Source organism: Nymphaea colorata, chromosome 1 (assembly GCF_008831285.2).
Source record: "Nymphaea colorata isolate Beijing-Zhang1983 chromosome 1, ASM883128v2, whole genome shotgun sequence".
Lineage (NCBI taxonomy): Eukaryota > Viridiplantae > Streptophyta > Magnoliopsida > Nymphaeales > Nymphaeaceae > Nymphaea > Nymphaea colorata.
The window spans coordinates 39,471,975-39,498,798 of record NC_045138.2 but is presented as its reverse complement, the minus strand read 5'-3'; the positions used below and the strand labels follow the sequence as shown (position 1 = coordinate 39,498,798).

The 26,824-nt window shown below is 40.2% G+C and overlaps 4 protein-coding genes and 1 long non-coding RNA gene across 6 annotated transcripts; 3 read left to right on the top strand and 2 right to left on the bottom strand.

The window, feature by feature from the left end:
- Window positions 1-864: 864 nt before the first annotated feature.
- On the bottom strand, window positions 865-5,223 carry LOC116247462 (uncharacterized). Its single transcript, XR_004170851.2, has 2 exons — window positions 4,957-5,223; window positions 865-1,169 (listed from the first exon to the last, which is right to left on the bottom strand). It is a non-coding gene; the product is annotated as an uncharacterized LOC116247462 (long non-coding RNA).
- Window positions 5,224-5,737: 514 nt separating this feature from the next.
- LOC116246420 (probable GABA transporter 2) lies at window positions 5,738-12,731 on the bottom strand. 2 transcript variants are annotated; one of them, XM_031618286.2, is made up of 7 exons: window positions 12,198-12,722; window positions 11,369-11,599; window positions 10,137-10,234; window positions 9,164-9,350; window positions 8,528-8,658; window positions 6,825-7,061; window positions 5,741-6,620 (listed from the first exon to the last, which is right to left on the bottom strand). In XM_031618286.2, exons 1-7 carry the CDS (start codon window positions 12,316-12,318, stop codon window positions 6,231-6,233), a joined length of 1,395 nt encoding a protein of 464 aa, XP_031474146.1. In that variant the 5' UTR covers window positions 12,319-12,722; the 3' UTR covers window positions 5,741-6,230. The 2 variants fall into 2 exon arrangements, with proteins under 2 accessions (XP_031474148.1, XP_031474146.1); XM_031618288.2 differs by lacking the exon at window positions 11,369-11,599 and having other exon boundaries at window positions 5,738-6,620; window positions 12,198-12,731.
- Window positions 12,732-14,325: 1,594 nt separating this feature from the next.
- LOC116246774 (uncharacterized) lies at window positions 14,326-21,857 on the top strand. Its single transcript, XM_031618639.2, has 2 exons — window positions 14,326-14,760; window positions 21,128-21,857. The coding sequence occupies exons 1-2, from the start codon at window positions 14,382-14,384 to the stop codon at window positions 21,709-21,711; spliced, it is 963 nt and encodes a 320-aa protein (XP_031474499.1). The 5' UTR covers window positions 14,326-14,381; the 3' UTR covers window positions 21,712-21,857.
- Window positions 21,858-24,410: 2,553 nt separating this feature from the next.
- Window positions 24,411-25,237, top strand: LOC126409720 (UDP-glycosyltransferase 72B3-like). Its single transcript, XM_050075672.1, has one exon. It carries the CDS (start codon window positions 24,542-24,544, stop codon window positions 25,235-25,237), a length of 696 nt encoding a protein of 231 aa, XP_049931629.1. The 5' UTR covers window positions 24,411-24,541.
- A 52-nt stretch (window positions 25,238-25,289) lies between these two features.
- LOC116268337 (UDP-glycosyltransferase 72B1-like) lies at window positions 25,290-26,102 on the top strand. Its single transcript, XM_050075716.1, has one exon. The coding sequence runs from the start codon at window positions 25,290-25,292 to the stop codon at window positions 26,100-26,102; it is 813 nt and encodes a 270-aa protein (XP_049931673.1).
- Window positions 26,103-26,824: the final 722 nt, after the last annotated feature.

Genomic DNA, 26,824 nt, shown 5'->3' with positions numbered 1-26,824 from the left:
TTGGTAACAAAAACTGGTAATTCGGCATCACAAAATGGAGAGAGAGAGAGAGAGAGAGAGAAAGAGAGAGAGACGATAAAATGGAAATTCATTGGCATCACAAAATGCAAGCCAGTTGACAAAAAATTGGTAAGAAAAACCACACAAGACAACGTAACTGCATTAGTTGTCTTTCAAAAACCCGATTATTCCGCTCCTCCCAGATTCTCCACCAATAGTTTGATAAGCCAAGACTACCAGGTAAAACACCTTGCAGACAAAGAAGAGGGTATGCGTGGAGAAGAGCAGACAAAGAGGCCAAAACAGAGGCCAAAAGTGATGAAAGAACGAGCAGGAGGTAAGTTGACATGGAAGAGGGTATGCGTGGAGAAGAGCAGACAAAGAGGCCAAAAGTGATGAAAGAACGAGCAGGAGGTAAGTTGACGTGGCCTAAGTGGCAGCCGGCAAAAACAATGTCTCAGTGAGAAGGACCAGGAAACGAAAGAGCCTGGTTGGGAAGGTAAGGTACGGAAGGGCTGAAGGCAGCAAGGTAACAAGAGGCAAGCCTGAAGGTGGCCGAGGTAGTGAGAAGCCAGCGAGGGTGCCCACAAGGGGAGAACAAAAAGTATGGCAGTCCCAGTGAGCCAGACGAGGTCGATCTCCTCCTTAAAGGAAAGGACGCAGGAATGTGCATGAGAATAAATAGCAAAACGCGAACTAGTTGATTACTTGAGGTACTATATCGAGGAATCGACGTGTTTGCACCTTGGTTTCTTAGGTGGGCAAAATTCCGCTTCTCGCATCGTGAGGTTTGCATTTGCAGGAGTTGAAGAAAAACATCTGCAACAAAAGCAGCCAAAAGAAAAACATCTGCAACAAGGACGGTAGCCAAGACAATATTTGTGGCGACACATTTGATCAACCCAGGAGCCATAACATCAGAAAATAAGTGGACCATGTCAACAATAAACCAAACATGTTCTAACAGAACCAAAAGATGTCAAAGTAGGAGTGGACGCAACCAGTTTTTTGGTTTCAGCTTATTTTTCAAGCAACTCGGTCCAAATCCCCTTTTTAGTCAACAGCAAAGTAGGATCATTTCATAGAGGACATCCAAGCTGTACTCGAGATTGCCTTCACCATCTTCATGTCGCTGGTGCTTCTTTCTTAGGTGTCTTTAGGTATCGTTCCTGCAAAGAGCAAACAAGAAGAGGCCCTATGTTAGTCAGATGCAACCAAACAATTCAGTGTTGACAAGGTATATCCTAAAACCTAGACCCATTCAAGCAGGTGGCAGCAGTTTGAAACTATCTTGACCAGTCAAAATGGTGGAAGCTCAGAAGACCTTAAACAAAGCAGAGAAATTCCACCATAAATCATCCTCAACATACGCTACTAGCTAGATGGAGTCACCTGCAGAGTAGTAGTTTTCCAGTCTAAATTTTCCTCTCTCCGTACCTTTCAATGGTTTTTCCCTTGGCTCTAAGTCTTCTCCCAACACCATGCTAACCTTTATTATTGCAATGGTCCTGTAGACGATCCACATCAGCCACTAGAATTAAGAATATCTTTGACGGACCATTTCTAATACAGCTTTTCTTTGTTACCTTGTGGCCTCATTCATATAAGACCACACATAGGCACGTCAAAAACTACCAAAGCTAGGGCACAGGCATGTACGTCCAGTTTGGAACAGAACCACCTCCATAAACACATTAATAATGACCAAAAGAAAGCCGCGCAAATCATGTCCATAGGGTACATATTTTCTCCTGAGGTCACTCCAATGGGTGTAAAAAGAATGAAGTTATAGAAATGTCGTATTTAATTAATGGAGTCAACATTGGCAGCTCGGTAACTACTAAATAGAAATAAATGACAAGAAATTTTCACCATCAATTGTTTTCATACATGTAGTTGAAAGGTTATGTCAACACAATGGTGTAGCTAGAAATTTTAGGCTAAGGGGCACTAAGTAATGGCTTGAAGAGAGAGCAGTAGATTCTCCCGTTGGTGACCAAAGTGCAATCAGGAGACAGATAACTGATTCATAATCAAATAAAATATTTGAGGCATGGACCTGAATCCAGTGTGTGGGACCTCCAGACACAAATTCTGCTTCACTATCAGTTTATAACCCACCCACACAGGCCCACATGAGGCTCCGCCACTGTGTCAACATGGATCACAAACTTGATTCTACCAGGCAAAGTTATCCAAAAACAGGAAAACATGTACAGAAATACCATGAGTAATTGATATTTTTAGTCTTACGATGATTGGTCTTGCACATTTTAAGGTGCATTACAGCAAGTACTTAGTGACTTGAGAATTCAAAGTAACGTCTAAGCAAGAAAATGGGCAAAGTCAACAGTAAGAAAGCTTTGAATTCTTGAATAAGCATACAATATAACCACACAAATTATGGCAGATATGTGGATATGGTAAAGATAGATTTATAGGATCAGTTGAGAAATCAGCTCAGACATTAGTAGAGAGTGGTTGGTTTTACAGAGATGAGCTGGTGCCTCAACTACATTATACCTTATTCTTTTCACTACTGAGACTTACTTCCATCTCGGCCATATATTAGTGTTGTCAACTAGAGAGAATGGTGGGTTCGACTGAGACGTAGTACTGGTGACTTAACTAAATTCTAGACAGAAAATGTCAATATTGGTTTCATTACTGAAGTAGAGGAAAATATATTTTTAGAATATGACTATCTTTCAAGAGAATTTGGTTGCAAGGTTTACAAATCCATTCTGCTCATTAAATTTGGTAACAGAGTCACAAGGACAGCCTCCCTTGATTTCTCTATGAAAGCTTAACCTAGTAAGTCAGAGGGAAATAAGTCTGAAGGAGGTAAAGCAGCATTTAGAGGAATGATAAACAGTACCTGGAAACATGCTAGCGATAGGAAAACAACTTCAAATTAGTATCTACTGGTTCATCCCTATAGACTAAAAAATGGAGGACACCAGAGCCTCCAAGGATTATTCAGTTCATGAGATATCTGAATATCCTGAAAAATCCACAATGAACATATGATATCATGGTAAAAGCCTGGAAGGCCTTAGAAATTCAGCAGAAGATTTTCAGTTATGTTACATTTTCACTACCACGTGGCTGCAATCCCACTCGTTGAACTATGTTTTGGGTCCCTTCTAACAGTTTCACTTTTTTCCAATTGTAGTTACAGCTAAGGCTACATTTTTAAGCAGCTAAAAGAGTAGGAGACAAAGAACAGAAGATAACATTATAGTTAAAATTTCTTGCGCTGTCCTCAACAGGAGGTAAACAAGTAAAATGCAAGCTACAATTTGTAACAGGCAATTTTTTCAAGTGTTTCTGTTGCTCAAAATGTTATCCGTCTATCATGTTATTTGCATCCAAGGTTCAGGATACAATTATGAACTAGCACGTTTGAGCTTTGTGGACATCACTGCCACAGAGTTACCTATTGCTAAGGATGTTCCACAGCTATCCATCTTAATCGATTGGAAGCCCATCATTTGTTCTGTGCAGAGTCTAGAATCTGTGACTATATCTCAAGATTGAATACCTTGCTAAGGAGGTCACATTTATGAGGAGTGATGGCGTGTCAAATATCACAAAATGAAAATAATCACAATGAAAAAGCATCAAGCGCTCTTTACACGTCTTCAGTGAAATTCCAAGGCTAACCTTGAAAATAGATGGGAACATCCATTAAGCTAGAAACTCAATGCAGAGAAAGACACTTTTGTAAGTGTAAATCATTGCCTTGCCATTATCATATCAACACCGATTCAAATGGGAATGATTACTTTTGTTTTACACATCCTGTCTTTGGTTATAAACCTACTATTGCATATGATGAACTGCGATACGAGCGTGGCGTGAACCTTCCTTCTTTTAAAGAATAGGATTCTCCCTTACATGCTAACAGAAGTTAATTTGAATGTTACGTGCAAAATACTTCCACATCTCAGACCTGATGGATCAAGATTCAGAATGGATCATCTTACTTAAATTTGCTAAACAATAAAAAAATAGACATTTCAAAATCCCCTTTCCTCCCCAAACATTGCAAACAAATGTTTCGGCTTATTTGAGGCAATGGCAATCTCCTACACCTCACATCAGACAACAATTACACAACCAAAAATGGACTAAAAATGACAGTCTACAGCATGTGCAAAGAAATAAATAGGAGAAAGGGATTCAAGAAGGACGAACCTGCATACCATGTACACAGTAGTACGAGTAAACACGAAAAGAAAAAAAAAAAACGGCATTGACATTCAATAGAAGCAACATGTAAGGACACAATGCACGAAAATATCCAGAAAAATTAACAGTAAACCGCTTACTACACACTAACAGAAAGGGAAATGCAACCAGGTGACAATTCTAACCAACACAACTAGTATTCCCTAACGCATTATCCACTGCAAGTATTGAACGTGCAACAAATGATACCCTTCACCTGAAAGCTCCTATAAACAAGTTTAGATTCAACCAACCAGAAATACAAGATCCCCTTCTCATAAGATGAAAAAAAAGAAGAGCAGACCAGATACACAAGCAAAATCAGCTGCCGATTAACCTGCGCACTCAATCAATCTAAGCAAACAGAAGAAAAGCAAACGAACACCACGGCATAGCACATAAGAACCGTGAACGCTTAATCGAGATTCGAATTAGACTTGGGCCATGTCCAAATCATGCCAGCAATTTAGGAAGATCATGCCTGAAATTTAGGAAAGATCTTCAAGTAACGGGAAGTATCCTTAACTAAGAAGCAGAAAAAGTCCTATTTATTACATCCGATACCTAATGTTGAAGGAAATGATCTCTCGCAAAAAAGGACACAACACAGGAGTTCTCTTAAACCATATCGACAATCGAAACGGAGCTCCCCACATACAAGCGATCCTGTTGAAAAAAAGAAGGGACTAATCAAAGCCAGGAGGGGTAAGTAAGAAGGCTCACGTAATCTCGGGCGAAGAAAGCCCTCGCAGTGGTAACGACGGCGACAGCCCCAAAGATCATGGTAGGTCCTGTGAGCAGACTCCATTTTTTCATTATCATCTTCGCTTCCCTTGATTCGCTCTCTTCTTCTCCTGTCAGCCCTCCTCTCCTTCTTCTCCTGTCAGCCTCGTCGGCTTGGGTTGCACGGTTTGGTAATAAAGAAAGAGCTCCGTTGGAGATGTGGGTCGGTTCAGTTGGGGACCCGTGAAGTCTAAGCAGCGTGCCACCATGCACCCACTTCTTGTCGATCCATTTTATAATCAGAATATTTCCAATTTAAAAATACATAAAACAGCGTACTAGCATGTTTCATGGATCTAGACTCTGGATCTTCCATACGTCTAAGTACAAGAAGATTGAAAATTCGAGAATCATAAATTCAAGGTCTTCACTATTCTTCAAAAAAGAAGAGATTTGACTTGAAATTCATGGATTATAGGAAAAGATTTTACATCCTTCTTCAAAATATTAAAATTTAAGATTCCAGATTCTCAAATCACCTTAAATTTTGAATCCCTCATCTATGATCACCTTGTAAAGAGATTTTGCATCATCTCGTTGTTATTGCTCTCGTAGAACCATTTTCTTCGTTTCTCAAACTTGACATCCCCCTTTAGTATTAATTTGTTTTTTCTACCTTGTAATTTTGTTAAAGGCATGTCGGTAGATGGAATAATTAAGTGTCATCCCTTCAATTGTGACATTCAGATAGCAGGAATGCAGCTAAAGATAGTGAAACATGACAATCTTTGATTAGTTTTCAATATAATTTTTGTATACAAAAGAAGGAAAAATAAAACAGTGAAAATTAACAGACGGGACTTCTTACAAAAGGTCATTATGAATCAAACTCAAATTCTTGTTTTCTTTCTCCTTTTTTTTTTTTGGTAACCGACGAATAACCCCAGCAACTTAGCAAGCCTTCCCCCACAAGGTAAGCCAAGCCCGTGGATGAACTCAAAATTAAAACACCTGAGACATGGTTTTCGACCAACACCGCCCTTGATCTTGCGATCTTATATGTTGTTGATGATGGGAAGGTTCTATTAATTTTATAACAACTATCTCCAACATGCGCGGAATGCTGTGAGAGGCCGGAGGATTTCTCCGTCGTAAAACTTGAACGGAGAAATCCAAGCCCCAAGTGTCCGCATATATATATACACCAAGCAATCAGCCACATCATTGCCACAGAGCTTGAAGAATGTGAATGAACATAATGGGATATACACCAATCAATCAACCACATCATTGCTGAAGAGCTTGAATCGATTGGCATCCAGAACCAGCCTCCTGATGGACGAGAAAGCACCCATGAGCCCGACGCCGGAAAACACAAACATGATGGAGACGTTGATCCAGAAGGTAAGGGAGGTGCGAGGTGGCTTCACGCTCTTGTTGTAGAGGAGCATGGGGAGGACGAAGTCCAGAGGGATGAAGCCAATGGCTCCCACCACCCCATTTATGTCCCCGAAGAAGGGAAGCATGGCCGCGACGAAGGCGCAGGCTGCCATGTAGACGGATCGAAGCAGCAACCTGGGCAGAAGGTTCCTCGCTGAGAACATGCCTTTCCTCACATCTGCCGACTTCCTTTCTATGATTTCGTATGCAACTTGAGAGTATACCTGCAGATGGTAATTGGCCAGGCAATTCCTTTGTAAGATCCCCAATCCATTTAAAAAGCAACTAGCATGGTTCGTATTTTCTGAAAAAAGTGTTCATGGCGCCAAGGAAGTTTGTAAGAAAGAAGTGGATCTGGCGAACCCCATGACGGCGCTGCTGTTTTCTGTGTGTGCAATTAGAAACAGGCTGTGCTGCGAGCTGCCTACCATGCCAATGGCGAAGAGCTGCAAGAGGACGAAGACGACGGCAAGGCCAAGGAGCCATGTGGGAGCAAAAGAAGGCCCATCGTCGGGCATGAGACTCTTCAAGATGTTGGAGCTGGCTTTGTTGCCGAACGCCCAATAACCGGTGATGGCCGTAGAATAGAAAGTCACCATTACGACAGTGTAGCACATGATCAGCCCCTTCAGCATCTTCCCTGCTGCCGGAGGTGCCAAAGTCGCCTATAGACACAAATATTAACAAATTTTCAATTGATCATGAACTCAATCTCATTACCCATACAACTCTGAATTCAGATTCACCCAAGATTCAACACTAAATTAAGTTTTGTAGAGCATACGCCTGACTCAGAATGACCTCACCTGCTTCTGCCCCTGCCGGGATGACGACTCGGGATGAGTTGGGATGTAGAACATGAGAACCTCTATAGAGAAGTGGACATAAAAAAACAACCACGTTGTAGTGGTGAATGTTCAATAGCACGCTAAAATTTGGTGATTTTGAGTCTCGCAACACAATCTCCCAGTTTTTTGGCCTGGCTAACAGCTTGCCAATTTGAAAAAATCAAGGGAATTGTGAACCAGTTTCAGGTAGTTCCTGTTGTTTTTAGTTAAATGTACTCTAACAAATTAATTTTTAAGACAATGGCAATCAAAGTTGTGGAGATCAATGGTTTGGTCGTTATCGAGATCGTTGAGATCAGCTGAGTTTGACTTAAATTTTTTATACGTAAAACAATAACTGGAATTTTAGAATATCCGTCACCAATGAACTTGAGTGGATGTTTATCGACGCGAGCGAAATCCCAAAAAAATTGACGAGAAGTTTAAAGTTTTTCATTATTACGCTAATGGAACGTCACCAAGTAGAGTATATATATATATCATTACCATATTCAACTCTCGTTAAGCATTCCGCGACGAAGCATTTGAGAAAATGAGAATAAGCGACATAACCAATTCAAATCTAAAATAGAACTAAATTTTTAAAATTTCCCAGAAACAATGTAGATATATGAGCAGATAAATATTCTTCTTTCATTTGGGTCTTAGATAGAGGTGTCAATATATTTAATTTGGATTGGATATTCAACCCATCAATTCTGAAAAAATTGGATATAGAAAACAAAATTTGATATCCAATTAAGAAATTGGATCAGATTCATATTTAAGAAATGACATTTGCCAGATATGGATTGGGATGTACATAAGTAATCTGATCAGATTTAGATTTGGATTCTGACTAGATTTAGTTTTACATAAATATTATATATCCAACGCCCTTATATTTTTAAAAATCCATTACATTCGGTTCAAAATTCAGATTCGAATTTGGGAGTGAATGCAAAAATCAGATTTAGGTCAGATTTGGATTGTGAAATTAGATTTTGGATTTAGATCCAAATATATTTTTTTTGTTAGTATCCAAATGCGAACATATGAATATTTGAAAATCTGATTAAAATCTGATCCATTAACATTCCTAATCTTATCCATTTGTCATTTTTTCTTGGGGTCATTCATGTAATTTTGGGCATCCAAATGCGAAACAAATTATATATATATATATTTTTTCTGTGCCCAAATCCAAGCCCGTGGAATTAATGTTATCAGTCATATGATCTATTATTAGAACAAAGCAGATGATTTAAGAGATGATTATGAAACATTCTTGGGATCAGGCGTACCTGGATCTCGGGGAGAATCCCATTACCGAGAACGGAAGCGAGGACGGAGATGGACGTGAAGGCACTGAATGTCCGTGCAGACTTTGATGATTCTAGCGAATAGTCTTTGGGTGGGGCGTCCTTCGAGTACCCTAACAAAAGAAACAGTAAAGAACACTATCAGCTCACTTGATTCATCCTAGATCTTGCCGCGCTCATTATCGAGATTTAAAATTGGATCCAAATCCAAGATCTCAGAGGACCAGCATGTTAACTCAAAGCCAATCCAAAATGGCACCTCGGCATCCAAAATTTCGGATATAAAACTGCAAAATGAGGCAGCTTTTCTATTAGAAGTATATAAGTGTTTCATGAATCCACAAAGATTAGAGCAGATTCATAAACATTAGTTTCAAGGAATTTGTTGGTAATTCATGAAACACTCACATACTGTTCCAACGTACCTAACTCAGTTGATTAATTGTTGAAAACCTAGCCCGCTCAAGCAGGTCCACGAAATTTCAAGGTAAATATAGTGTGAATTTTCTCATCATACTTAGGTGGGCAGGGTCAGCATGAATTATATGTCCTGCGTATGGAACATGAATAAGAAATAAGAGGATATGTCACTGTGAAGTAAGTGTGTGAAGTCCAAACCTGCATAAATGCAAGCACCAACAACCACGAAAGAGTAGCCCAAGCTGAGGATGAGGGAGGCGAGGTTTATGTATCTCAGAGAGTGGAAGGATGGCATCTGAGAGAGAAGTATCATCACCACCGTGACCATGGCGATGAACTGGTACAATCTCAAGGGCCCATCCGGATAAATGCTTGTATACATGATCTAGCAACAACAGTTTTTCAACAGTCAGCAGGCGATCAGCTTGAGGTCGTAAATGAAGACAATAATTGAAGATGAAATTAAATTTTCTGTATGAACACTCCCAAGGAAAACTTGATCTCGCAGTCTTCCTTCTTTCCATCGTTTTAAGTTGACTCTACTTTTAAGAGAGAAAAAAGAAAAGCCTTTTTGCACAGATCATACAAAGAAAAGCCCACACTAGTCGACAAAATTGATTTATTTGTACATGAAGACTTTAGATCATTTTTATTTAGTTATATATGAACGCCCCTTCAAGATTAAAATATATACTATTAGTGCCCCCTCAGACAAAAACTTCTATCCAAAAATTAAATAGAATGGTCGATGCGACCCCACTCTAATGACTTTTTCTTGCCTTCTTAATTTGCTGTAGCCTTTGTCCATTAAAAAAAATGTCATCCTCTTTTTTCTTTCAACAAAAGAAAATTCCAAATTATTTTAATCTCATAATTGAAACATAGAACATTGTAAAGGTGGACTTTCAAACTTCAGAAACTTGAAGACAAGCTGCTCGCGTTAGATATGATCCCTTCTGTATGTTCACTTAATGCAAAGGGATGCTGCATAGTTAGTTTTCAAATTGCAGAACATATTCCCGTCGACTTTTTGTTTAGTTTGATAAGATTACTTCGCCACCTTCTTTGTGTATTCTTTTGCTCCTGTTTCTTTCACAAATAATTTATCGATGACGAAGCATATGATCTGGTTTAATAATGAATTGGACTAGAAAACTGAGAAAAGAATTACCTGCAGACTTTCTCCTGCGAGCAGTATGCATCCAATTCCAACTCCAGTATTGATGGCGGTTTGAACACAGATTACAAAGTAAAACATCATGCCAGACCCTGAGACCACGGATCACGAGAAAAAGCAAAGAAAATCTGGACAAATCAGTAAAGAAATGAAGGATTCAACCAGCCACATTATACTAAGGAATGTGGCAAATCCATCTGTATCTTTGTATCTGTGTTCAACTATTTTAGGTTGTCAAGAACAAGGAAACATAGAGCCAATCAGTGCGGACATAAATGTGAGCACTTTCATGCTAGCCAGGAAGAAGTATGAGCATAGTAAATTAGGCTGAGGAGAGTTTTAAAATACCATTCAGAACAGTTGACTATTTTATTGAGTCTGTTTTTTTTTTTAAATCCGAACAACGTCAATGCATTATGCAGTAATTAGACACGTTTAAACCATAAAAAGATCACATTCACAGTCTGTTTTGGACGCTTGTAAATTCAATAGTTTTCTGTCAAAATATCAAGATAGATTAAACGACCCTAATAATTGAGATGAGTGATTGACTGCTAAGGTCATAGTGAAAGGAAACTTGAAAGGACACCCAATTGATTGCCTGTTCTTATCTTATTGAAGCTGTTATATGCACAAGCTTCTGTGCATGACACGTAGTCTTAGAAGTGGACCATTCTGTGCACGTAACCACGTCGTCATGTCGGTAAATTCGGTCCTCACAGAGAATTTTTCAAGTCTGCTCGCTCAAGAACGAGAGGCCTTTGAATTTCGGTCCCATCTGATTTCTTGATCAAATTGAGAGCGACAAGAGCAAATGAAGGGAGAAATGGAGTCGATGTGAACAAGAAAAGGCCAAGCCAAATTGCTATAAAGTTCTTGCTTGTGTGGACAGGTTTGTCTTAGAAGTCCTCTAGCCGAAGTAAGTCCAAAGTTCAATAACTAAATGAAACTTCTTCTCTCCCAAAGTCCAAGATCTGTGTCGAAAGTGCTTGATATTTTCAGAATAATAGTTTTGCAGGTTTCTGGATTTCGTGAAGCAAGTTTCATCCGCCTGAACATTCCCATTTCAAGACATAAATGGGGCACAAGTTTGGTTGTTATTTTGTTAACGTATCAGTCGAAGTCGAGATGAATTAGATGATGGAAGACGGACAACGATATCGATACGGCGACCAGTGAAAAACAGAGGATGACGAAGAATATGAAGAAAGGAGAAGCCATCTTGCCTAGAACGTCGGCGGCGAGCTCCCGGAATCTGATGTGCCGGCGGCCCTCCTTCTCGCAGTGGTCGAGCACCTTGGACATGAGGTAGTAGGAGTAGAACGTCACCATCGCCGTCGCGGTCAGCGACACGATGCCCACCGCCCATCCCATCCCCCGGAAAGCATATGGCAGCGTCAAGATCGTCGGCCCAACGATTGCTGTGGTTAGGTGAAAGCCGGCGTGCCACCATTTCCCTATGGAAAAAACAATGCCCAAGAAGACCCGAAGATGAAAAGATGATACTGTCAGAATTTGCAGATTAAAGAGGGCACCGATCGTTAACATGGCACAAGAATCCCCAACTTCTTGGACGTTTTAAAAGAAAGAAGAAGGAAAGAAAGCGAGAATCTGGAGGCCATCGATGCAAACAAGAAGAAAATTCCATTTTGATGACGGAATGTGGCGGTCACGAGAGGGGCCGATTATTCCAACGTTTCGAATTTCCTTGTTCTATGAAAACTGGAAAAATACAACATACGAAAACATCTATAAAAGTTTTTGTTTTTCTGTTTTGCAGAAATTTTCAGCTACTTAACATTGGATAGACGTGTTTGTAATTGGCAAGAACTGGTTGAATTAAGGTGCCCATGAAACTGGTTTTCATATTTGCCCGTAAAATATGGCAAATTAAGCGAATACCCACTACTTCAGCCAAAAAAATCGAAAAGACTAAACCTTCCATTTGAAGAGACGACCACTGGCATAACAGCATGATCCGTTTTTCTGACCGCAAAACAGAGCCAAAGCATCCAATCAAAGGAAGAAACTGATAACAGGAAAGAGCAAAATCACCTTTCGATTCGAGCACGAACATGGCTCCGGCATCTGCGTCCCGGCGGCCGGGGGAGAACCCGTGAGGTTCGACCGTTCCCATGGTGATTGTGGTCGTTCCAGTGGACGGTTTTGACAGCATATATAGCTGGAGAGAGCGGGTTATTCTACAGAGAGAAAGACTTTACACACTTCACGCATGCATTACAACATTCCTCAAACTTGTGGTTGACTCCTTGAACTTGAAGCAGCCGCGAGTGGGAAGAGATGAGGATAAAATCGTCGGAAAGGGCGCCGGAGAACGAGCTACTTCTTTGATCGGGTGGGAACGCGTGGGAGACGGTCAGCGAGGCGACCCCGCAGCCGATAAGCGGAGCGAAACGACGAAAGATACCGTCGCAAAATGGGTCTTACCAAATGGGGACGCCACGCAGTGTGGTGGTGCTCATAGGAGATCTCTCAATGTAGAACGCCATTAAATTGGAAATGGTGAAAGCTTCCGTATTGGATTCCCACTGACGTTTCCTTTTGTTCGGTTACATGAAATAAAGAGATTTGCTTCAGAAGAAATGATCTTATTGCGTGTTGGCATGAGATAGGAAATATCTTTCCGTCTGTTTTTTTAAGGCGCCATGAAGAACATCAGCTCTTATAGAGAAAAGATATGGCAGAAGCAAGACCCGATTGAGATTTCAGATTTAGCTTCTTTCCTGAACATCCAATTTCTTCTGAAGCACGAACATAGGAACCGCTGAATATGTTATCAACAAATCTACTTGCTTTAACATGAGTTTGTTACAAAGATCGCAGTCATATATTTAATCTACAACGGCAACGAGAACCTCCTTTTTTTTTTTCTAAATAAATGTTTTATCGTTGGTTTTTCGTTTGAGAACATCCAACTTAATGTGTTCCTTATTTCGTTTCAAAACCACAATTACGTTTTCCTTTCTATTTGAAATCGACCTTGGAAGGACGCGTGACCCTCTTTAGTATCGACATGATGATCTTTGAAATTTTGTTGACTGATATAGGTTTGTCACGGTTAAATGAAAAAAACGGAAGGCTCCTTTATGAAAATGATTGAAAAGTGGGGGTTGTTTTGGAATATGCTAAAATAGTGACGCTTGAAAGCTCCGTCCGTTTATTTCCCTTCAAATGTTGTACAAATGTTACAGTGAGAAATGTAAATGGTAAAAATGGAACTCCTAGCGTACAACCGGGTGGCAATTGACACAGTATATATTTAAGGGATCGGACATTTAAATCTGCTGTCACGTTTTGAAGTGTTATTTCTGTGGCCTGTAAAATGTAGCAAACACGACACTTGAGTTGAACAATGTATTATAGGTCCGTTCAAACACTTAAGTAAACCAAAACTTTTAAAATATCAATGTTGTAGATTTTACACCAAAAGCGACTTCTTTAAAGAGCAATATTCAATAAAACATAGCCCAAGTCACCAAGTTGATCACCTGACGAGTTACGATTTGGGGATGTAAGTTAGTGTCGAGTTATGAAGCATTTTATGAGATATGCAATTAGTATATATAGTTAATCAAATATGCGTAGTTGATGGTTGATTTTCAAGTTCTTTATGATAATGGAAAACTATATATGCTTTTAGTATTGAATGCTTATTAAGAGAGAGATAGGTTTAGAAGTCATAAAGTCAGCATTCTAAGAAGTCGATTTACTCTACCAAAGATCAAGTTAGTTTAATAACTTAGGCTTAATGAGCAAATTATGACATAATTATGTAGTATTTTTTAATATATCTAATCATATTAAAACACGATTAATTAATTTATATATGAATACCTTATTATGTTATTGATATTTAAAATAATTGTGCAATATTTTTTAACTAATGTTAGAAAGTTCTCACACCAATGCATACCAATAGCTAATTACTTCCTCATACGCTTTCATAATCTTTTATTTGTTCTATTTATGGTTAGAATCGGGTTCAGTTCAGATATTAAAAAAGAGATGTCGAATAACTAAAAGTTTTGGATCTGACTATTGATGCTAGTGGATATCTAAATATTGTTTGCCGAATCCGATGAAATGGATATTGGATTCAGTTTTTGATATGAGACTGGATGTGAACGGTGAATCCGAACCGCCAGAATGTCCGGACTCTCAAATGGTTCGATAGAGGGCCGACTGTTCCAGATTCGAGAGAGAGAGAGCGAGCGAGCCATGACTGAGAAACGGCAGACCCTACCACCGGACAAGGTTGCCGGCAGTTCTGGGGCTTCATCGTCGTCGTCGTCATCATCAGCTCCAGTTGGAGAGGCCCTTCCCGGAAAAATCGGTTATCCCAACCCTCCCGACGCCGTGAATCCCGACGCGGCAACCCTCAGGGACCAGTGGAGGTTTGCCATTCGACAGTACAGCAAGTGGTATTCCCACGCTTGGGGCACGGCCATCCTCGCCGGCATCTCCTTCTTCGCCCTGGGATGGATCATCAAGGGCTCCAACCCTTTGCCCTCGAGGCGTGAGGAACTACCAAGAGAAGAAGAGGCCCACGCCCTTGGCAAGAACCCGGAGGTCCCTTCTCCTCACTCTTCTGCTGAAAGCTCCTGACTTCTTTCTTCCCAGGTGGGTGGATTTCGCTACCCATCTGAACAATCTTCCTTAGATACTTCGCAAAAGTAGCTGCTTTATTTCTTTTATTTTCTCTTTAATTGTTAACACCATCTTTCTGATTCCAATTGTTGAGGTCATACAAAAACTCCCAGAAGATGTTAATGTTAATAGTGTTCCTTTCTTGTTAGCGGCAGAATTGCAAAGAGTCCGTGGAAAATAAATAAAACGATTGAAGGGAAAATGAAGATGAGATAGCAGATACGTAGAGAAGGTGGCTCAGAGAACCTACATCTAGGTGAAAAATATGGCCTTTTTATTTTCATTAAATTCCTGAGTACACATTCGTACAAGTTAGAAGAACTTAATTCCTGAAAATTTGTCCACAGCTTATACCGATAAAGATTTTACGGATGAAGATAAGATATCATACTGTGAAGATTATAACCGGAAGTTGTCAGATTTTTTCCATTTGGTATACATCATGCAAATTCTGACACTCAATCAAGCTGAATAGTAAGTAGAAGAAGCCTTTCACGTGCAAACGCTAAAATAAATCAGACGGGATGATGAACAACACAAATTGCTGTGGAGTTAGAAAATCAAAGAATCATGTTGAAATTCATGGATCTTTGTTCTAAGCTGTAAAAATGCTGAAAACTTGCTTTTAAAGACGGACAAGGAGACCGAAGCACCAGTTTGGCAATCAAAAAACATAAAGATGACTGCTTTTCATATCATGTCAAAAAATGACTGAAAAAAGGGGGAAAAGAGATATGGAGAAAGACGTGCGTGTGTGGCTCATCCTGAAGGGTCTAAAAGCTCCATTTGGACATCTTGCGTGGAGCTTTTAGCATATAGAAGCTTGGGAACTTTGGAACATGGCTGTACAACATTCTATTTTGTGTGTGTGCGTGTACAAAAGCTAATGGCCCTCATGTGCACGAAGCTAATTGTACATTTTAGATTAACTGAAAAGTGTAGTGGGTAGATCTTAATGGTTGCAGCAGATTTAGTTCTTGGATGAGAGGGCATAGGGGGATACTGTGCACGATAGTTCCTACCAATTGGGTCATGTTCGTTGAAGAGTAACTTGAGTTTTATTTGTATACCATGCAGGATTTTGTATAGTCATATATAGATTATAAACCAATACAATGTGGTTAAGTAACTTGCAAGAGCTTTCGCAATGAACTGATGAAAAATTCAAAATTATTGAAAAAGGATTGCAACATTTCTTTTTTTTTTAAAAAAAAAACTACATTAACTAACTAATTTTCGTGTCAACTAATTAGTTTACTCGATGATGGGTTTCACCCAGCAGTTTTGTCATTAGAGAAAGCCATATCAATCACAAATAAGTTTGGTTTCTCTTCCCTCTTTTCCTGTCCACGTGTCCTGCCATATACAGACAGAGATTTCTGCTTTCATGAATTATTGTTTAGGTAAAAAGATTGATATTATGGGAGATCTCGTTTGTGTATCTTGAGAAACATCCTGTTATCAAAGCAATGAGGTTGATTGCGAATGTTTTAGCTTCTATGGATGGTTCAACTTTTTTAGTCAAACAATTAATATGGCTGTAAAGATGTTTTTACATGTGTTCTGCACATAATAGGTGGTATTAGGAGACTGTACTAATTCCTTTCGCCTATTTGGTTGAATAATTTAGTCCTGTTTCTTGATTTTTAGTTTCCTTCTTTACCTTGGCCAGTGTTCCAGAATCCTTGTGGCTGAAAAGGCATTATGCTTGTTGTTAATGAGATAACTCAATTCGTACTGATGTTTGTATCACCTTTTTCTTTTTCCAATTTTTTAGATACATTATTTTTTATATGGAAGATTTAGAACAAAAGCTGGACAGTGTGTCAATCATTATTAAGGTGCGAGTGATTAGAAGATTGGAACTTGAAAGTCCCATGATTTTTAGAACTTCCTGTTGCAACCAGTGGTTGAATTACAGGAATTGGTGCAGAATTTTACTTCCTTTGTATCCCAAACACATGCTTTAGGATTATATTGACCACTCAATGAGCAAATATAATGAGAAGTTTTTGTGAAATGTATAAACTAATCATATTAAAACTAAGTGAGAGTCATGATTTTAATTAATTGTTTGATGTTTGATTTGTAGGATTTTAGCTGTCCAAGGTCTGGTACTAATGGAAGGAATCACGAAACTTTAGCAACCAATGGATAGTATTTGAATTAGTGTTTTGGAGGTCTTCATGATATTCAGGAGTTAGAATCGAGCCACAACTTAGCTTCAGTTGTATGGCAGTAATAAATGATAACTTATAGTCACCTTCAATTTTCCTCATGTGACTTTCGAGAAGTGTTTTTGGGCAGTCCTTGAGAACTGAAGTAGATAATGTGAAACATGTGGTATTTATGATTCAAAAGGCTCTTTTATCCTGTAAGTTGACTTGGTAACATGAAGAGGCATTTTTAGCTCATGCATCCAAACACTCCTGTTGGGAGGTTATCTGAGCACGTTATCCATATTTGAGCTGGGTCAGCTATAAAATCTCATGGTTTGAAGGTAAGCGGGCCCAGGTCAGTACCTGTTGGACGTGAACCAGCCTCTACTTATGTGAAATTATGTGTTTGTTCCATGCAGGAGTGAATGACTTTTATATGTTGATCCAGCTTTTTTGCAACCTTCAGTCCTGGTGACTGATGAATGGTGTATAGTGACTGTATTCGTTTCTGTGAGTTGTCCTTCAGTGTACACGATGCTGGATTTAAAACCTTGTGAGCTGGTAATTCTTGAGCTTATGATCTCATACTGGCGTTGTCTTTGGGAAATATTTTATTGGTTTTCCTTTAAGATTCAAAAGGGTTTCTTTTGCTGTAATTTGACTTGGAAAGATGGAGAGGCATTGTTAGCTCATGCATCGAACAACTCCTGTTAAGAGGTCAGCATAACTCGGACTTGTATCTCATTATTTTATCCATATTTGAGCTGGGTCAGCCATAAAATCTCATGGATTCAAGGTATCTGGTCCCAGGTCAGTACTATTTGGACTCGAACCGGCCTCTACTTAAGTGGAGTTATGTGTTTGTTCCATGCAGGAGTGAACGACTTTTATATGTTGATCATGCTTTTTTAGCAACTTCGGTTATGGTGACTGATGAATGGTGTATAGTGACTATATGCTTCTCGATTTGGTTTCTGTGAGTTGTCATTGTGTATCCACAATGTTGGATTTAAAACCTTGTGAGTTGGTAATTCTTGAGCTTATGATCTGATACTTGTGTTGTATTTTTGCAATTTTTTATTGGTTTTCTCGCACAACTTTAATTTGTCCTTTCATTCAATTCTGGTGCAACTTCCATCAATGTATTTTGGATGTAAGTTTCTCTTGTTTCCCTTTTTTCCTTGTGGGAGCTTGGGCATGATCTCATTCTTATTCTGATGTGCATTACTGGATATGTGTATACAGTGTGCGGAACGTTGTATGAATTATGTTATGCCTGACTTTTGTTTTTTGTTTTTTTAAAGGTTAACCAACGGAACTACTGTCATCTCTCCTACTGCACATTTGTGTGAAACTATACATTCTGATATGAGTCTCAATATATGTGAATGCCAAGAGTAGTCTTTGTGAAATAAAGTGTTGGTATATGTATGTCTTCATTGTCTATTATTCTGAATTCTGTCGGGTGGCTCTACATTCAAGGTATTGCAAATAAAAATCAGAATTAGAGATTTTATATTTACCAACCAATGTTTGATTAGTAGTGCACTTTAAATACTATATAAGATCGATCTTAATCTGATTCCAGGTGCCCGTTTCTCTCCGTTATTGCTTAAGGGAGGATGAGCTTTGTGTTTACGAACCATCTTATTGCCGAATCCTGCATATTATTGATGGATAACTCTTCGGTTATAAGAATATTTTATGAGGTTAAATATTGAAAGTTCTGTTCCAGCTAGAAACGTCAAAAATATTAGAATAGTTCTACGTTCGCTTGTCTCGCCAAGGAGACATAACCAGAAGCACGTTTATCTTAAAACGGATCAGGTAGATGGGATCGGCCACAGGAAAATGGGCGACCTCGCAGACGAAAGCATGGCACTTGTGGATGTTAATGATCTGCATATCATCTGATCTTTGATTCATGTAGTTGGGTTTGAGATGAACATTAAAAGAATGGAAGTTACGACTTTGTGTGCGATTTTCTTATCCAATATTTTAGATCCCATCTGGTTCTGCTTCTAAATCCAATCAATGTGAACATCATCGGAACTATGAGGAAACAGTGAGTCGGACTTAGCAATCTTTGATTAGTTGAACATGGTGACAACTGTATATTTTCCAGATCTAATATGGTTGAGACCCTAATGAAATGAGATTGGAATATGAACATTGCATGTTTCGTGCACGCAAAGATACAGATGTCCACCCGGTAACTCTGGTGGGAACGGATCAGGTTCAGACTTCAAACAGGTGCTGTGGCGAATCAATAATTGGATGCATTGGGATATGTTTAGATACGTAAGTATCTAAGTAGTACAGACGAACATTAAAAGCATTTCAAAAGCTCGAGAACAGAGTTTTCAGTGAAAGATAGGCAAACAAAATATTTTAATATGTACATAAATAAAATTATTCCAAACCGGGATAATTGACCTACGAATGGAGTTACTGAAACTGACTTTGCACTTTTCTTGGCCTTTCAGGGAGACCCACCGCCTGGTTAAAGGTCAAACCCCTACCCAGAGTACTACAGGGACTTTGAAGATCACATCCAAACATGTTGATTATGTTCTCTTAGTCTCCTTTGATTCTTGAACCAAATTAGTCATGTCCGGTTGTTGGCTGAGAATAAATTGCATCAAAGGCATTAATTCCCAATCTCATGCTTTCAGCAAGCAACTATACGAGAAAGCTCACGGGTCGCCTTCTTCTTCTTCAACTGATCACCGTTGGCTTCTCATCACCTGTTCTGCAGCGGTAGCATGAATTCGATGGTAATGCTTCGACTGGTGAGCAATTCTCCTCATGCTCGGGATTCGGGTGAAGAGACCACTTGGTCTCACACACTTGAGTGAGAATGTCTCTCTGTCACATGCAAAATTGTAAGGAAGGTTCGATAATAACGCCGTGAGTAGTGGGGAGTGGAAAGTTGCAGAAAATCAAGTGATGCCCGTGGGAAAGGAGTGTTATTTAAATGAAGGTTGGTGAGATGCAGCCTTTCATCTGTCCGCTTCCTGCTGGTTTTCTCAATATAACATGCTTCCTGGAAGGTGCCAACTTGGTGGCCAGCCGATTAGGCCTTGACTTATTGTTCACCTTTTCCTTCTTTTTTTTTTCCTTATTGATTGTAGATGAAAGTGATTTAATTGGAGACAGAAGCGGTTACTACCACATAATCTCGTTCAGGTTCATCACACCAAGTTTCTCGATGCAGAAAAGAAGACAGCAGGCAACCATTTTATTTATGTTTTCCTCATTTAACGAAGTTGTGCAGCTTCTAATTTTGAATTTGATCCACCCCTGAGTAGGGGCCATGTTAACTCCACCTAATTCAAAGCCGCCTTAATCTTTGAACCACCCTGCTTATATCTGTAACTCGATTGCGTATTACTATTGAACTAGTAATATGATGGTGCCCCTCCAACAAATTGAGAGAGAGAGAGAGAAAGATTACATAAAGATTGCACAATTACTCAGAAACAAACAAGTAGTAAAACGAAGGTAGCTTCTTGAAAATAAAAAATGAAGAAGGAACATGTGGGAGTCCAAGAAAATGGTCTCGATTATAGAGTCCACTTTGGCGAATCCACTGTTGAAGTCTAACCCCAACTACTTTTTGTTCGTGTTTTTTTTTAATTGATAAAATGGGATTCTTTAGACCACTTCCAAATCATATCCGCCAAGATCGACGTCTAATTATCAAAGTCTCTTGGTTGAAAGTCGCCGGTTTTAAAACTCAGATCAACCATCTACAGCAATATATGCAGCAATGGAGAGACAAAGAAAGATATTAAAAGTGTTCTACTTTTTTGGCTTTGGGATTTGGAATTGCTTGTTCGTCAACGATCCTGCCCTGTTCCAATTCCACCAATCTAAGCGTGAAGCTACGGAAAACTACTCACTCTTTATACTTGAATTGAAAGCCAAACTAAGCACGAGGTCTCCATGTGCGCTCCTGTTGAGTTTTAGTTTTTATTTTTTCTTTCTTTCTGTTCAAGACTTGAGAATTCTGATTCCAGAGATAAATGCGCCATTTCCCAGCACGGGGTTCTCTCTGTCGTGTATCTTTTTCTATCTCCTTCCCTTTCTCGGGTGCCATTCTGACTTTTACATCGACTTCAGGCACTTTGCGTGTGTGTAGTTGACAGTGAGAAGCAAGGGAGACGGAGAACACGGATTTCATGCATATAAAAAAAGGAGGGGAGGGGGAGAGATTGGAGGAAGAGCAGGCAGAAATGGGGGTAAGGAAAGTTTCTTTCTTGGAAGATGCCACCGCCATGAAAGGCAAGGAGAAGGAGGAAGAGCATTTGGGAAGGAGCAAGCTGGTCTGGGACTGCGACAGTTGCCTCTACGACTCCTTCGAGCTCAGATCTTTCAAACGTCATCTCGACTCCGCCATTACCTCCTCCGTTTCCTGCAGGTCAAACTCCATGCCCCACTTCGCGTCGACGTCTCTGCCACCAACTTCGGCACCAGCACCGCTCAGGAAGGGCCAGCGGCGGCAGACGGTCCTTCGGCACTTCAGCAAGCTGCTCCAACTGATCTTCAGGACAAGACCCACCGCGGAGAGAAGAGACGCCGGCGGTGACGTTAGGCGGGCGCTCCCGATGCGCCGGGAGCAGCCACGTCCCCAAAACGGAACTCTTCTATCCATACCGGAGGAGAACGACTCCAGAGTGAGGAAGACGGTGTCAGAGAGATTCTGCTTCAACGCTTCTCTTGGCGTTTCCTACGCCTGAAAATTTTCCACCATCCCGAAGAATCTCTTTCATCTTCTTTATTGCTGTAAAATATGAACTCTCTGGGGACCAACAGATTTCAAGACGGACAGATTTTAGGAATAGATGAGACGATTTGATGAATATGAACACTGCCATTAGACAAAGTAATTTGCAGTGATTTCTTCTCCTTCTCTGGAATTTTCCGCAACCGTTTTCCGAATTTCACCACTTTTTCATTTGCAGGTTTTCGAAAGCTAAAGATCGAGCCAACAAATGAATGGTCGGCCGGATCTAACCAGGTTTGGTCCTTCCCGTAGTTGTTGGTATCGCGAAAATTAGGTGTGGATACTGGATCTCAAACTAGCAGCTCGAAAATTCGAAATCCAACTTGCCTTGGCTACAACTACAATTCAGAGATGCTGACTACCATTTAATATTTTCATTTTTTTTCTTTACAACCTACTTTCTAAATGCAACCTTTACATCGAAGCATTATGGTGTCTGATCATTCTGAAAAAAAATCTGATAGAAAAAAAGTTAATATCCAATTAAAAAAAATATCGACTTCAAATTCAAGAAACACCATCCGATTAAATTCGGACATAGATAAATATGTGATTAGATTCAGATTCGATCGGATTTAGTTTTAAACAAATATCATATCCTTACATTTTGAGAATCGGTCGGGATCAGTTCAAAATTCAGATTTGTAAACATCAGATTTGGATCATATGTGGTTTGTGAAATTGGATTTCAGATCCGAATATGATCTTTCTTCATTCATATTCGAATTCAAAGATGTGAATATCTAAAAAGTAGATATGGTTAAGAGTATATATAATTTGAATATGATCCGTTGATAGTCGTTTTGTCGAAAATATTTAGGAAAGAAAAGAAGGAAGATTGCATCATTCCATAAGAAAAAGGAAATTACATTTTGGACATACAGGGCGAATATGAAAGGCGATGAAAAAGGTCAGATTCAGTCTATATTGAATCTACTTGAAGCAAAATTCTACGAAATTGAACTTAAAACCAAAATTCAGATCTTTTTTTCTTTTTCAATTAAGTTTTGACCAATTAACATAAACCCAAAAGTCTATATGTGATTAGATTGGGCTTTTATCTTGTCTCAGTCCGATTGGCAGTGAAATTTGGATCTAACTATAAAATTGCCAATCAATCTGAATCTGATTGGTAATAGGATTTAGTTCATTTCTTAACCAGATTTGACAAAATGGATTCAAAACTCGAAGCCCTTCTCATTCCCTTGCCCTCCAAGATTCACCTGGAGCATCTGTGTCAGAAGAAAGTATATCAGCTAATATTTTTAACGTTATGGGAACCGCTAGCTGGTTTTCAACCAAGAATTTTCAAAAAATTCAAAAGATCGATCAAATTGAATTGTTTTCGAATTGAAAAAGTTTAAAATTTTGAAAATTTAAAAGTTCAATGCATAGTTCAAAAAATAAATGTTAAAAGTTTATTCGTTAAAAATTTATCAAGTAATCAATGATTTATAAGCTTTAATTAAACCATGAGCATCACCAACAACTAAAGAACTTCTGAGCGACAGCGGTTTGGAGGGAGTAATCAATGATATATATATATATATATATATATATATATATATATATATAAAATGAATACAATTGGCCGATAACAAGTTGATATTTATTTTTTATTGACATCAGTTGATAAAAAGATTAAAAACAACATTTTAACATAATGACCAAAATACCCTTGTTCTTCTTTTGGTTTATATTGATTGCGTGCATGCAACTCATTCTCTCTTTTCACTCTATCAACGTGATCAGAATGGAGGATGGTGATTACGCCTGCGGGTAATCGGCTACTGAACAGAGTCAGCAGCATCGTTGATGGATTTCCATGGCCATCGGAAAGAGTTGGCGTTTACTACGTGTTAAAGGAAGATGGTTATTAGTGTTGGTCCGATCAGATTCAGATCAAGCGGTCGAGTTGCTTCCTCAAGAAAGCTGACTTTTCGTTGGAATGAAAGCCTTAGTTCTTATTATAGCATTATAACTGACCGTGAAGCCAAAACCCAAAATAAAGAAATTGTTCGTATGGTCTTTCACTATTTTCGTCTGCCAAGAAAAAAAATTGCTCCTATTGAAAACAAAGAAGACGGAGATAACGGAAGAGAAAAAAAAAGTCCTTACAAGGACAAACACAAACAACTAAAAAAAATCATATATATTTCATGAGAGGTGACGCGCATGTTGTGATTTAACAAAAAAGTTAGTGCCGCTTCCTCAAAAATGGTTCGGATGTCACCATCGGCAAGAATACTTTTAAGATCGAGAATTTCTTCATATGCGTGGCACTTGGGAGATCGAAATTCATCTCTTTAAGGTCAAACCCCTTGTCACAGTCAAATTAATCGGTTAAAAAAACAAAAGGAACACGACAGTCATACCTGTGATCTAAAAATTAATCGGCAAAAACTTCTCTATCAACTACTAGAAATGTATAGACCCCGAAGGGTTGGACCTTCGAACTTTAAATAATCTTATTAATACAGTAGAAGGTTCTAACTTTAAACTTGTTCAACTGAGAGATTAGCGCAACATGGATGGAATTGTTCAATATAATATAATTGGCAATTCTATCTTAGAACTTTATAATGTGATTTTTTTTTTTTACGTCTAAAAGTATGAGAAGCAAAAGGAGGAGAATGCAATATGTGGTGGACGACCCTTCCAGATGTTTCACAACCATGAAGGGGGTTGGCTTTTCAACACTCAGCAGGATCACACATCCACCCGTCGCCAAATAAAGAACAGCGCCGATTACTTGGCGCCACACTACAAAACGATAGCATGTCATGCCGAATTCGAAATCTTGCTGCCCCAAGCACCTAATAAAGGAGAGAGTTCGCGACCCTTTCTTCTGCCAAAGTTGCGCACTTCGAGACAGTCAGGTTTCGTCTCCACCCACCCAAAGCATGAAGATCCTACACAACAGGGAGGAGCCCCACGTCGTCATGGTCCCGAGCGCCGGCATCGGTCATCTCAACCCCATGATAGAGCTCGCTAAAACCCTTCTCTCTTGCCACTCTCTCACCGTTTCCTTCTTCACGGTCTCCGGCCAGTTCCCCGCTTCTTCCATCACCAACCTGTCCGAGCTTTCCAACAATATCAACTGTATCTCCCTCCCTGCCGTCGACACTTCCGACCTCCCCACCAACGGAAAGGTGCTCACCGCCATCTCAACCATCATGAGGCGCTCCGTCCAACGCCTGCGGGACCTCCTCCCCAAGATCCAGCCAATTACAGCCTTCATACTCGACGTCTTCTGCACAGACCTACTCGATGTCGCCGCAGAGCTTGAGATCCCCGCCTACATCCTCTTCACCTCGAACGCCACGGCGCTGTCTCTCTTTCTACACACGCCCATCCTTCACGAGGATATCGTAGGAGAGTACAAGCACCTGAAGGACGAGGTGAAGCTCCCCGGCTGTCTGCCCTTCCGAGGCACAGAGCTGGTAGACCCGATGCTAGACCGTCCGTCAGGATGTTGACTACTGGTGGTACCTTCACCATTGCCGTAGATACAGGGAGGCAACCGGTATCATGATCAACACCGTCGCCGAGCTTGAGCCCAATGCAATCAGGGCACCAATGCAGGGTCGCGAAAATGGTGACAACATTCCACCCCTCTACCCTGTTGGCCCCCTCGTGAAGATGGTCGATGAAAGCGAGAAAGAGGAGATCGGTCAAGATAATTGCTTGAAATGGTTGGACCAGCAGCCACGAGGCTCTGTTTTGTTCGTGTGCTTGGGGAGTGGGGGAACATTGATGCAGAAGCAGTTAACAGAGCTCGCTTGGGGGCTAGAACGGAGCGGGCATCGATTCCTCTGGGTGGCGAGGAAGCCGTACAGCGTCGCCGATGCTGCCTTCTTCGGCACGGCGAGAAACAAAGAGGACGACGTAACGAGCTTTCTTCCAGAAGGGTTCGTGAAGAGGACGGCGGACGTGGGGATGGTGCTGCCGGAATGGGCGCCGCAGGTGAAGGTGTTGAGCCATGAAGCCATTGGAGGGTTCCTCTCACACTGTGGCTGGAACTCGACACTGGAGAGCATCGCACGCGGGGTGCCCATGATCGCGTGGCCGCTGTATGCAGAGCAGAGAATGAACTCACGGATGTTGGTGGAGGAGATGGGAGTAGCAGTGGGTGTGAGTTATGAGAAGGGGCTGGTGCTGAGAGAGGAGGTGGGTCAGGCGGTGAGGGTGCTGATGGATGGGGAGGTGGGGGAGAAGCTAAGGAAGAGAGCAAGTGAGCTGAGCAAGGTGGTGGCTAAGGCACTTGCGGGAAAGGGCTTGTCTCACCAGCGCATCGCCCAGCTTGTGGACAGTTGGTCCAAAGGAAAAGTAGCGAATGTTTAGACTCAATTTGCATGTCGATTTCCACATAATGGTTTGAGTTTGCGTTTCAACCTGAATCTACTTTGGTTTGGAATATTAAGTAAGTTCAAAGTGAAGCTAAACTATGTGTTGGAAGGCTACGTCGAATCATCTGGCTTGTGGTGGAGTTGTAGGCCTCTTTTCCTAGTTCAATTCAGTACCCTTTTGTTGTTCATAAGAGTTGCATGAAGAATCGCAATGTTGGGAGCATAGCAAAAGAATAAGTTGATAATGGTATGGTAGGATGAGTTTCTAAATAGCAATCTTCCGCGTTTGAGCTCTTCGTGTAGTCGACCAAGTTTTAATTTTCCTCACAAAAACTCACCGAAGTGCACAATGGAAAACAAAAATTATTAATACGCGCGTTGACATATTAGCCTTCTGGTTAACCATTTATTTATTTATATATTAGTGCCCAAATCGGCCCTTCATTCTTGAAAGGTTCGGAGGCCCTCGGTAATGCCTAGGACATTTAATAGTATAAAGTAAAAAGAACAATAAGAATAAGCCTGTCTACAAATGTGATTGCTCAAACGAACGTCCTGGCAATTCGAACTCGAGACCTAGAAGCCGTTGACGGTTGCACCCACTAATGACATAAATCCTTTTATAAAGCCAGGTTTTGACAAGATTAAGTTTTCATCGTTCTCGGTTTTGTTGACACCCAAACACTCGAAATTCTAAAACTTGGTGCCAAATGCTTG

Coding starts and splice junctions, on each gene's coding strand:
- LOC116246420 (XM_031618286.2), bottom strand. CDS start 12,318: ATGCTGTCAAAACCGTCCACTGGAACGACCACAATCACCATGGGAACG. Junction 11,600..12,197: donor GTTCGTGCTCGAATCGAAAG/GTGATTTTGCTC, acceptor TTTTTTCCATAG/GGAAATGGTGGCACGCCGGC. Junction 7,062..8,527: donor GGATTCTCCCCGAGATCCAG/GTACGCCTGATC, acceptor TTGTGTCTATAG/GCGACTTTGGCACCTCCGGC.
- LOC116246774 (XM_031618639.2), top strand. CDS start 14,382: ATGACTGAGAAACGGCAGACCCTACCACCGGACAAGGTTGCCGGCAGT. Junction 14,761..21,127: donor TCCTCACTCTTCTGCTGAAA/GCTCCTGACTTC, acceptor GACAGTGAGAAG/CAAGGGAGACGGAGAACACG.
- LOC126409720 (XM_050075672.1), top strand. CDS start 24,542: ATGCCGAATTCGAAATCTTGCTGCCCCAAGCACCTAATAAAGGAGAGA.
- LOC116268337 (XM_050075716.1), top strand. CDS start 25,290: ATGATCAACACCGTCGCCGAGCTTGAGCCCAATGCAATCAGGGCACCA.